This window comes from Mustelus asterias, chromosome 7 (assembly GCF_964213995.1).
Source record: "Mustelus asterias chromosome 7, sMusAst1.hap1.1, whole genome shotgun sequence".
Lineage (NCBI taxonomy): Eukaryota > Metazoa > Chordata > Chondrichthyes > Carcharhiniformes > Triakidae > Mustelus > Mustelus asterias.
In genome coordinates, this window is record NC_135807.1 from 3388592 (window position 1) to 3400982 (window position 12391).

Consider the following 12391-nt stretch of genomic DNA (forward strand, 5'->3'; position numbering starts at 1 on the left):
CTGTTTCAGTATCTGAAGAGTCACGAATGGTGCTGAATATTGTGCAGTCATCAGCGAACATCCCCACTCTGCGACTGGACCCTGAACTTCCTAACTCACAGACCACAATCAGTAAGGATAGGCAACAACACCTCCTCCATGATCATCCACAACACCAGTGCCCCACAAGGCTGTGTTCTCAGCCTCCTACTATACTCCTTGTACACCTATGACTGTGTGGCCAAATTCCCCTCCAATTCGATTTTCAAGTTTGCTGAAGACACCATCATAGTGGGTCGGATGTCAAACAATGATGAGACAGAGTACTGGAATGGTGAACTAGTGCAGCAACAATAATCTCTCCCTCAATGTCAACAAAACAAAGGAGATTATCATCGACTTCAGGAAGCGTAAAGGAGAACATGCTCCTGTCTACATCAATGGGGATGAAGTAGAAAGGGTCGAGAGCTTCAGGTCTTTAGGTGTCCAGATCACCAACAACCTGTCCTGGTCCCCCATGCCAACACTAAAGTTAAGAAAGCCCCACCAACGCCTCTACTTTCTCAGAAGACTAAGGAAATTTGGCATCTCAGCTACGACTCTCACCAACTTTTACAGATGCGCCAAAGAAAGCATTCTTTCTGGTTGTATCACAGCTTGGTATGGCTCCTGCTCTGCCCAAGACCGCAAGGAACTACAAAAGGTCATGAATGTAGCCCAATCCATCACACAAACCATCCATTGACTCTGTCTACACTTCCAGCTGCCTCGACAAAGCAGCCGGCATAATTAAGGATCCCTCGCACCCCGGACATTCTCTCTTCCACCTTGTTCCTTCAGGAAAAAGATACAAAAGTCTGAGGTCACGTACCAACCGCCTCAAGAACAGCTTCTTCCCTGCTGCTGTCAGACTTTTGAATGGACTTACCTTGCATTAAGTTGATCTTTCTCTGCACCCTTGCTATGACTGTAACACTACATTCTGCACTCTCTCATTTCCTTCTCTATGAATGGTATGTTTTGTCTGTATAGCGTGCAAGAAACAATACTTTTCACTGTATGTTAATACATGTGACAATAAATCAAATCAAAATCAAATCACTTCTGACCTTATGATGGAGGAAAGGTCATTGATGAAGCAGCTGAAGATTGTTGGGCCTTGGACACTATCCTGAGGGACTCTTGCAGAGATGTCCTGGAGCTGAGATGACTGACCCTCCACAACCACAACCATCTTCCTATGTGCCAGGTATGACTCCAACCAATGGAGAGTTGGCCCCCTGATACCCATTGATTCCAGTTTCACTGGGGCTCCTTGATGCCACATTCGATCGAGTGCAGCCTTGATATCAAGGGCTGTCACTCTCACCTCACCTCTGGAATTCAGCTCTTTTGTCCATGTTTGAACCAAGGCTGTAGTGAGGTCAGGAGCTGAGTGACCCTGGCGAAACCCAAATTGGGCGTCACTGAGCAGGTTATTGCTGAGCAGGTGCTGCTTGACAGCGCTGTTGATGACCCCTTCCATCATTTTACTGATGCTCGAGAGTAGACTGGGCGGTAATTGGCTGAGTTGGATTTGTCCTGCTTTTTGTGTACAGGACATACCTGGGCAATTTTCCACATTGTTGGGTAGATGCCAGTGTTGTAACTGTACTGGAAGAGTTTGGTTAGGGGAGCGGCAAGTTCTGGAGCACAAGTCTTCAGTACTATTACCGGAATGTTATTAGGGCCCATTGTCTTTGCAGTATCCAGTGCCTCCAATCCTTTCTTGATATCATGGGGAGTGAATCGAATTGGCTGGAGACTGGCATCTGAGATGCTGGGGACCTCTGGAGGAGGCCAAGATGGATCATCCACTTGGCATTTCTGGCTGAAGATTGCTGCAAATTCTTCAGCCTTATCTTTTGCAGTGATATGCTTGGCTCCTCCATCATTGAGGATGGGGATATTTGTAGAGCCTCCTCCTCCAGTGAGTTGTTTAATTGTCCACCACCATTTTCGACTGGATGTGGATGGACTGCAGAGCTTAGATCTGATCCGTTGGTTGTGGGATCGCTTAGCTCTGTCTATCACTTGCTGTTTATGCAAGTCGTCCTGTTTTGTAGCTTCACCAGGTTGACACCTCCTGACATGCCCTCCTGCACTCATCATTGAACCATTGAACTACTGCTTCAAATGGGTGCTTTTGCCCCAACAGCCCACAGCACAGTCACCAACCTTTGGTTGTCTTCTTCACTTGTCTGTTACTTGCAGCTCTTTTCCCGTTTCATCTTTTTTATCTTGAATTAATGGAGACCTGTGTCTGTCACCTATTTAGGACCTTTGTTTTTTAGGCCTCTCCATGTCACCTCTCCCTTTGGGACCTGTCCTCTCTCCTTGTTCCTGCCTGGGACACTAGTCTACCATGGTGGTCCGAAACTGGTCACATAACCTGGGGTTTTGTGCCGTTTTACTTCTTGTACATGCACTCTGGGCCCAAAGAGCATGAAATTGCACAATTGCATATGTGTATGTCCAAAAGCTCTAAGGTCCATCAGGATTTGAAGTTCCAAACTTCCATACTCAATGTTAAGGTAGCTATAGTTTTCATAACAGTCTCCATTTTAAAGGAAAGATGTACGTACCTTGGAGGTGGTACAGTGAAGATGCATTAGATTGGTGCCTGAGATGGGAGGGTTATTGTCCTATAATGAATGGCTAAATAAATTGCAGCTCTACTTCTGTAGTATAGAAGAATGAGAGGTAATTTCAGCGGAAGCAGCTGGCAGGGGAATCTTGAACATAGGGGTAGAATCTCAGGAAATGGGGTTGGCCATTTATCACTCAGATGAGAATTTTATTCATTCAGAGGGTTGTGAATGTTTGGAATTGTCTACATTTGGATTCTCCATCATTTGAGTATATTTATGGCTGAGGTAGGCACATTTTAGTTTCAAGGAATTGTGGGATATGAGGAGTGGGTGGTAAAGTGGAGTTGAGGCAGAAACTCAGCCCTGGTCATATTGACTGGTGGAGCAAATTGGAAGTGTTATATGATCTACTTCTGCTCCTATTTCTGAAGTTCTTATGCTTTAATCCTCACCCTTGGGTTAAAATCCTTCCATGGCTCCTCTCCTCCTCCCACCCCCCCACCCCCCCCATCCCTGTTCCCTCTTCCAGCTCTATTACCCTTAGAGAACTCTGCATTTCTCCCGTTCTGACCAGTTCATTTCCTTCATCCTTTCATTTGCATCTGTGAGCTGAGTTGCCTAGGCTCTGAGCTCTGGAATTTCCTCCCTGCTCTGTCCACCTCTCCAGCTCTCTCTCTTTTTAAGTTGCTTCTAAAAGCCCAATTTTTTGACCAAGTTTTTGGTCAACTATCTGAATATCTGTATATTTGGCTCTGTATTTGATTTTGTCTGATAACTGTACTAAGTCTTCAGAGGCAGAAGTCCCTTCACCAAAATCCCTTTATTTACAACTCTTAACAGCTGTACACAGAGTGCGATCAGTCAGCAGCCTATCTCTGCGGGTGTCAGAGGAACTGACACTCCCGGTTAAACACAAGGAAAAGACTTCCTGATTGGCCCATCAATTAGATCCCTAACCAGGGAGTTCATACTCCAAGAGGCCATCCTCAGGCCTGTTGAAGTTATTATAATAACACTCCTGTGAAGCACCTTTAGATGCTCTCCTGTGTCAAAGGTGCAACATTGATGCAAGTTGTTGCTGTTTGTAAAGAGATTTTTTTTTAGTCACTGCCATGCTTACAGCTGTTCCTGTTCAGCTGTTTTGGAAGGAGCTAATGAGAGCTTGTTAAAGTTGGGCCCTTCCGCCCTTGGACTGTTTTTGGAATATGAAGCCAGTATTGCTTTAAGAATGCTCCGAACCAGCTTAATAACTGCTCGCATTGGATGTCTCATCCCTTGGACCGTTGCACTCCCCTGAAAGTTATTGGAGCGTGGATTGGTACTTGGGACTACGATGTTGTGGCCATTACGGAGATATGGTTAGAACAGGGACAGGAATGGTCGTTGGAAGTTCCGGGGTATAGATGTTTCAGTAAGAGTAGGGAAGGTGGTAAAAGAGGTGGAGGAGTAGCATTGTTAATCAAGGATAGTTTAACGGCTGCAGAAAGACAGTTCGAGGGGGATCTGCCTATTGAGGTAATATGGGCTGAAGTTAGAAATAGGAAAGGAGCAGTCACGTTGTTAGGAGTTTTCTACAGGCCCCCAAATAGTAATAGAGATGTGGAGGAAGAAATTGCAAAGCAGATTATGGATAGTTGTGGAGGGTAGTTGTGGAGGTCACAGGGTAGTTGTCATGGGTGACTTTAACGTTCCAAATATTGATTGGAACCTTTATAGGTCGAATAGTTCGGATGGGGCAGTTTTTGTATAGTGTGTGCAGGAGGGTTTCCTGACACAATATGTGGATAGGCTGACAAGAGGTGGGGCCACATTGGATTTGGTACTGGGAAATGAACCGGGCCAAGTGTTAGATTTGGTTGTGGGAGAGCACTTTGGAGATAGTGACCACAATTCGGTGTCTTTCGTTATTGCAATGGGCCGTACGGCAGGGCAAGTTTTATAATTGGGGGAGGGGTAATTATGATGCGATTAGGCAAGAATTAGAGAGCATAAGATGGGAACAGAAACTGTCAAGGAAAGGCACAAATGAAACGTGGAGCTTGTTCAAGGAACAAATACTGGGTGTCCTTGATAGGTATGTCCCTGTCAGGCAGGGAGGAAATGGCCGAGTGAGGGAACCATGGTTCACAAAAGAGGTTGAATGTCTAGTCAAGAGGAAAAAGGAAGCGTATGTAAGGATGAGAAAACAAGGTTCAGTTGGGTCCATTGAGGGTTACAAGTTAGCAAGGAATGAGCTGAAAAAAGGGCTTAGGAGAGCTAGGAGGGGGCATGAGAAGTCCTTGGCGGGTCGGATTAAGGAAAACCCCAAGGCTTTTTACTCTTATGTGAAGAATAAAAGAATGACCAGAGTAAGGTTAGGGCCGGTCAAGGACAGTAGTGTAAACTTGTGTTTACCCCAGTCCAAGCGGTGTACCACAAGGGTCAGTGCTGGGTCCTCTGCTATTTGTGATTTTTATCAATGACTTGGAGGAGGGGGCTGAAGGGTGGATCAGTAAATTTGCGGATGACACCAAGATTGGTGGAGTAGTGGATGAGGTGGAGGGCTGTTGTAGGCTGCAAAGAGACATTGATAGAAGGCAGAGCTGGGCCGAAAAATGGCAGATGGAGTTTAACTCTGATAAGTGCGAGGTGATTCATTTTGGTAGGACAAATTTGAATGCGGATTACAGGGTCAAAGGTAGGGTTCTGAGGAATGTGGAGGAACAGAGAGATCTTGGGGTTCATATCCACAGATCTCTGAAGGTTGCCACTCAAGTGGATAGAGCCATGAAGAAGACCTATAGTGTGTTAGCGTTTATTAACAGGGGATTTGAGTTTAAGAGCTGTGGGGTTATGCTGCAACTGTACAGGACCTTGGTGAGACCACATCTGGAATATTGTGTGCAGTTCTGGTCACCTCACTATAAGAAGGATGTGGAAGCGCTGGAAAGAGTGCAGAGGAGATTTACCAGGATGCTGCCTGGTTTGGAGGGTAGGTCTTATGAGGAAAGGTTGAGGGAGCTAGGGCTTTTCTCTTCAGAGCGGAGGAGGTTGAGAAGTGAATTAATAGAGGTTTATAAGATGCTGAGGGGGATAGATAGAGTGGACGTTCAGAGACTATTTCCTCAGGTGGATGTAACTGTTACTAGGGGGCATAACTATAAGGTTCGTGGTGGAAGATATAGGAGGGATGTACGAGGTAGGTTCTTTACTCAGAGAGTGGTTGGGGTGTGGAATGGACTGCCTGCTGTGATAGTGGAGTTGGACACTTCAGGAACTTTCAAGCGGTTATTGGATAGGCACATGGAGCACACTGGAATGATAGGGAGTGGGATAGCTTGATCTTGATTTCGGAAAAGGTTCGGCACAACATCGTGGGCCGAAGGGCCTGTACTGTGCTGTACTGTTCTATGTTCTATGATCCAAGGCTCAATAGTCTTGTGTTGTTGGCATAGAACTATCTAGTTATGTTCCTAACTGGTTTGATGTGGTTCCAAGACATACAATAACATACTGTTGCACTGTTCTTTAGTTTGACGTTTGGCCTTGCAAAACAAATAGAAATTTGTACATGAACCACAAGTTCTTCTGGGATAGCTCTCAAATATTATCTGGTTACAAGCTCTTTGCTGTTGGCTGGGATTAGAAATGTCCAAATCCACAATCGTCATCATAGGTGTGTTTGACATCAGGAATGTTTGGATTAATCACCTGGTTAACAGTCAGAATACACACTGGTATTGAGCTGCAACAATCTTTGCAATTTCTTTCTTTCTATGCTATTTTAATGTTCTAACTTTTGCATTTTTTAAAACTATTGGAAATATTCTAGACAGGAAAAAGGACTATATAGAATATTGCTATAAACAGTTCAAGTTTAAAGTTTATTTATTAGTGCCACAAGTAGGCTTACGTTAACACTGCAATGAAATGTGAAGTGATTTCCTGTGAAAATCCCCTCGAGAGACACATTGCCAAACTTTTTCACCTTGCATTCATCAGAACAAACACAAGGATGCACCGCAGCCAATCAAAGTCAATTTGCCAATGAATCAGCACTCTTTTTCTTGTAGTATTAATTGTTTTGATGGTTTGAAATTTGACATTCTTGTGTTTGTCCTGATGAATGCAAGACAAAAAGCTTCAGCAACACGTCTCTCTTTTCAACAAATATTCAAGTTCTTTATTACCAAGTGACTAATAATATAAGATCATAGAATGATTATGGCACAGAAGGATGTTATTTGATCCAATATGTTCATGCTGGCTCTCTGCAAGAACAATTCAGCTAGTACCATTTACCAGTGCTTCTGGTGTTTAACCCTTTTGAAAACCGTGATTGAATCTACCTCCACCACCTCTCAGGCAGTGCATTCTAGTATATGCTTCAAATGAATCTCCTCACATCTTTCATCATCCCACTCAATTAGTATATCCCTAATGTGTTTATCCAGCTTCCTCTCAAATCCATCTCTGCTGGTCACCTCAAACGCTCCTATGGTGGAGAGTTCCACATTCTCACCACTCTCTGCGTAAAGAAGTTTCTGCTGAATTCCCAAGTGGATTTTCCTTGAGTAGAAATGTCTTGTCTTCGTCTACCCTATCAGATCCTAATTTTTAAGACTTCTATCAGGTAACACCTCAATATTCTTTATTCTACAGAAAAGAGCCCGATTTTACAATCTTTCAGCAATATAATTAATAGTTAAGAGTCAAGGGATATGAAGCAAGGGCAGGTAAATGGAGTTACTACAGTCATACATAGAAACATACATAGAAAATAGGAGCAAGAGTTGGCCATTCAGCCCTTTGGGCCTGCTCCACCATTCATTATGATCATGGCTGATCATTAAATTCAATATCCTGATCCCACCTTCCCTCCCATATCCCTTGATCCCTTTAGCCCCAAGAGCTATATCTCATTCCTTATTGAAATCCTTCTTAATAGAGTCATTCAGCACAGAAACAGACCCTTCAGCCCACCATGTCTATGCCAACCATCAAATACCAATCTATATTACTCCCATTTACCAGTACTTGGTCTATAGCCTTCTCTGCCTTGGTGATTTAAATGCCTATTCAGATGTTTCTTTAATGTTGTAAGAGTACTTACAACCACCACCCTCTCAGGCAGCATGTTCCATATTTCCACCACCCTCTGGGTAAAAGTTTTTTTTCCTCACATCCCCTCAAAACCATTTCCTCCTCACTTTAAACCTATGCCCTCTGACCTTAGACACCTCTGCCATGAGGAAAAGATTTTTATGATCTACCCTGTTTATGCCTCTCATAAGACGTAGGTACAGATCAGCCATAATCTAATAGAATAGTGGGACAGGCTTGAAGGACTAAATATCCTCCTCCTGTCCCGATGTTCCTATCTAAGCCAAGCTAGGAATTGACAGGAGAATAAAAACATCAATGATAAATTACAAACATTTTTTGCACAATAAGCCTCGAGTTAAAAGTAGGAGGTCGAAAAGAAGAATTTTGATTATTTTTCTAATTTGTTTCCACGTATTTAACAAAAGCACAAATGAAGTTACCTGAGTTCTTATAAATATATAAACCGGGGAGGTAAACATACTTTCATTGTTTGTGTCTCCCTGATAATGATCTTAGTACAGAAAATAAATGCTCCAAATGGAAAGCAATGTATCATCATTTCAGTTTTACAAATAAATTGCATTAATATGAAATGACTGAGTGATTGTCTAGACCTGTCTCAGTCCAGACGTAAAAAAAGGTGTGTGTGGCTGCCACACCTTCCAACTAGTACCAACTAGACCTGTGAATGCGTTGTCTGATTTGTCAGTGTTGTATTAGTGATTATAGCTGTTATAAATCCTGAGTCAGAGAGAGGCAGGGTTTAAAGGTGGAGTATCAGACACCCATGCAGCTCTGATTCAACCCAAGTATAGGCAGTGTGGATATAAGAGAGGCATTCAGTGGCAAAGTTCACAACTTGAGGTGTTGCCCTGCGAGACTTGGAGACGAAAGGATGCACAAGTATACGGTACGAATGAAGGGCCTCCATGTCCTGGCTGTCCTGTTATCGATTATTGGACCATGTTTAGCAGGGTTCAGACCATTGGATAAACCAAAGGACATACCACAGACTCCGCAAAGTGTTTCCTTGAATGGCAGCAGTAAAAGAATCAACTGCAGACAGGTAATATTCTGCGATGAGATACTGTGAAGCAACGTGACTAAACTCAAATGTGAAGAAAGATAGTTTTATGATTTAAGAACCATTCAGTTTTGTCATGAGCTCCGTTCTATTTCCAATTATATAAGATATGTTTACAATATGAAAAGGTGCTCTAGGATTGTTTAGTATAATGGGACTTTTATAGTTGTCTTCTCAGATATAGGTACATGTTCCCTTTAATCGTTGTTTGATATATTTTTTTAAAAGCCGTGAATGTGAAAAATGCTGGTACTTTGTAAATAGTGTTGTGGCTCCATAAATGTCAGGAATAAAATGGGAGTAAAATATAAAAACGCTATTTTAACTGAGGAGAATTATATTTACACAGCAAATCGTTGGGTTGTGGAAGGTGCTACCTGAAAAAGCCTTGGGAGCAGATTCAGTAGTAACTTTCAAGAGGGAATTGCATAAATACTTAAAGGGAAAACAATCTGGGCTATAGAGGGACAGAAAGGGGGAGAGGGACTAATTGGATAATTCTTTGACAGGCATGTTGAATCAAATAACCACATGAAATGCTGTACAACCTGTATTATTTAGATTCACATTTAAAACATAAACACAAAAATAGCACACAGTGATGTTTTTCTCCATATGAGCACATATTTTTAATTATGTTTACCCACCCTGTTCCCATATCCATTAATCCCCTTTTCCTTCATCTTTCTGTACAATCTAATCTTGAATGTTGATTTAGTTCCTGCCTCAACCACTATAACCCTGAAGGTGAATTCCACAGCCTCATGATTCTCTACAAAACAGTCTCTCTGATAAATCTCTTGTATTTTGAAGCAGTGAAAAAAGAACATTTGCTTATGAAGGACCTTTCACAACCTCAGAATGTCCCAAAACTTTCCATTGCTGAAGAATTGTAGTCACAGTTGCGAAATAGAGAAAGATGGCTGCCAATATGCACACGGGGCATAGATAGAGCAGACAGAAAGAAACTTTTCCCCTTGGTGGAGGGATCAATAACCAGGGGGCATAGATTTAAGGTAAGGGGCAGGAGGTTTACATAGGGTGGTGCGAGTCTGGAACTCACTGCCTGAAAGGGTGGTGGAGACAGAGACCCTCACAGCATTTAAGATGTCCACTTGTGATGCCAAGGCATACAAGGAAGACTATAGACTAAGGGTTGGAAAATAGGATTAGAGTATCAGAGAGGAGGCTGTGGCATAGTGGTATTGTCACTAGACCAGTCATCCAGAGATCCAGGGTCTTGCTCTGGGGACCCAGCATGAATCCCACCACAACAGATGGTGAAATTTGAATTCAATATAAATATCGACTTTAAAGTCTAATGATGATCATGAAACCATTGTTGATTGTCGTAAAAACCCATCTGGTTCATTAATGTTCTTTAGGGAAGAATATCTGCCACCCTTGCCCACTCTGGCCTACATGTGACAGGGCTACAGCAATGTGGTTGACTCGTAAATGCCCTCCAAGGGCAATAAATGTTGGCCCAGCCAGCAATTCACACATTCCCAAAAAAAATTGGGTGGTCTGTTTTTGACTATTGCAGGTGCAATGGGCCAAAAGGCCTTTTCTATGCTTAGACTTCTATGACACTATAAGCAAAATGCCACAATCAGCAATGAGTTGAAAGGTCTCGTTATCTGTTTTAGTTATCTTTATGAGGAAAACATATTGACCAGGTCACTGAAGAGCACTCCTACTCTTCTTTGAAATTGTAGGATATTTTACATCAACCTGAGAGGGACCTCAGTTTAATACTGCAGCTGAAAAATAGCACCTCTGACAGAGGAGCACTCCCTCAGTAATGCACTGGAGTATTACACCCAAATAACATGGTTGAGTCTCAGAAGTGGGGTTTGAACCCACACCTTCTGACTTATAAGTGAAAGTGCTACCCAATGAGCTACAGCTGGCATCTGTGGCCTTGCATTCCATAGAAACATAGAAAATAGGAGCAAGGGTAGGCCATTCGACCCTTCCAGTCAGTTCTGCCATTCATTATGATCATGGCTGATCATCAAACTCAGTTCCTGTTTCTTCCCATATCCTTTGATCCCTTTAGCCCCAAGAGCTATATTTAATTCTTGAAAACTTGAAATGTTTTGACGTCAACATCTTTCTGTAGTAGAGAATTCCACAGGCTCACCACTCTCTGGGTGAAGAAGTTTCTCCTAATCTCAGTCCTAAATGGCTTACCCTCAGACTGTGATCCCTGGTTCTGGACACCCCCACCATCGGGAGCATCCTTCTTGCATAACCCTGTCTAGTCCTGTTGGAATTTTATAGGTTTCTATGAGATCCTGTGTGTGCATGAGTTTCCTCCGGGTGCTTCAGTTTCCTCCCACAGTCCAAAAGATGTGCTGGTTAGGTGCATTGGCCATGTTAAATTCTCCCTCCGTGTACCCGAACAGGTGCCGGAGAGTGGCGACTAGGGGATTTTTAGAGTAACTTCATTGCAGTTTTAATGTAAGCCTACTTGTGACTAATAAATAAACTTTACTTTAATACTTGTAAATCTTTTCCACTGCCTCTATATCTTTTTTATAATATGGAGACCAAAACTGTGCATAGTAATCCAAGTGTGGTTTAACCAAAGTTCTATACAAGTTAAACATAATTGATTGTGCATTTCAATTCTATCTCTCTGGAAATGGAAACTTGTGCTCTGTTTTATTGCCTTATTAACCACCAGGACTACTTTTGGTGATTTGGGTATCTGTGCCCCTACATCCCTCAGTCCCTCTACCCCAGAGTAAATGTTAGCTTACATTTTCTTCAATGTTGATCTTTATTAGAAATGTGGCATTGGATACTACAGAGAACGGAACTTCTCCCTGGGGCGCTGTGTTCCTTGTCGTTGCCATGGACACTCAAGCAAATGTGAAGATCTATCTGGAAGATGTATTGTAAGTATCCAGATATAGATTTTGATTGCACTGTAGAAAATATTACCAAGTATTCACAGCCCATAAACAGGATATTCACCCAACAAAACCATTTTTGTTCCACATAAACCTCCACTCATCCTTTGCCATCCAACACAATACCATACTGTTCTATTCTTTTCTTCCTCATCTGTTCATCACCTCCCCTGAAATACATTTATGCTGTTCACCACAAACACCTTGTGGTAGGCAGCTCCAAATTCTACTCTGAGTCAAGAGGTTTCTCCTGAATTCCTTATTGAAGTTATTAGTGATTATCTTATATTGATGATCATTAATTCTGGCCTCACTCACAAATAGAAACAAAACAACATAAGATGTAGAAACACAAGGAGTTCATTTGGCTCTTCAAGCCTGCTCTGCTAGTCAGTAAGATCATGGTTGATCTGATTATGGCCTTAATTCCGTTTACCTCCTGCGCCCCCCCCATAACCCGGGATCCCCCAAACATCAAAAATCTGTCTAACTGAACCCTGAATATCTGAATATATTCAATGGCCCAGGCTCCACTTCTCACTGGGAAGTGAATTCCAGAGATTAACAACTTTTTGAGAGCAGATATTCCTTCTCATCTTTGTCTTAATTAGGAGGCCACTTATTTTGAAACTGTGCCCCCTAGTGTCAAATCCCCTATGAGAAAAAACATCATCTTGCCACATACCCTGCTA

General features: G+C 42.6%; 1 protein-coding gene across 1 annotated transcript in view; it reads left to right on the forward strand.

The window, feature by feature from the left end:
- lama3 (laminin, alpha 3) overlaps window positions 1-12391 on the forward strand; it is a 458111-nt gene that overhangs the window by 352254 nt on the left and 93466 nt on the right. Inside the window, exon 41 of the mRNA XM_078215598.1 lies at window positions 11574-11684. Within this exon, the coding sequence (XP_078071724.1) occupies window positions 11574-11684 (111 nt within the window). The remainder of the gene's footprint in view (window positions 1-11573; window positions 11685-12391) is intronic.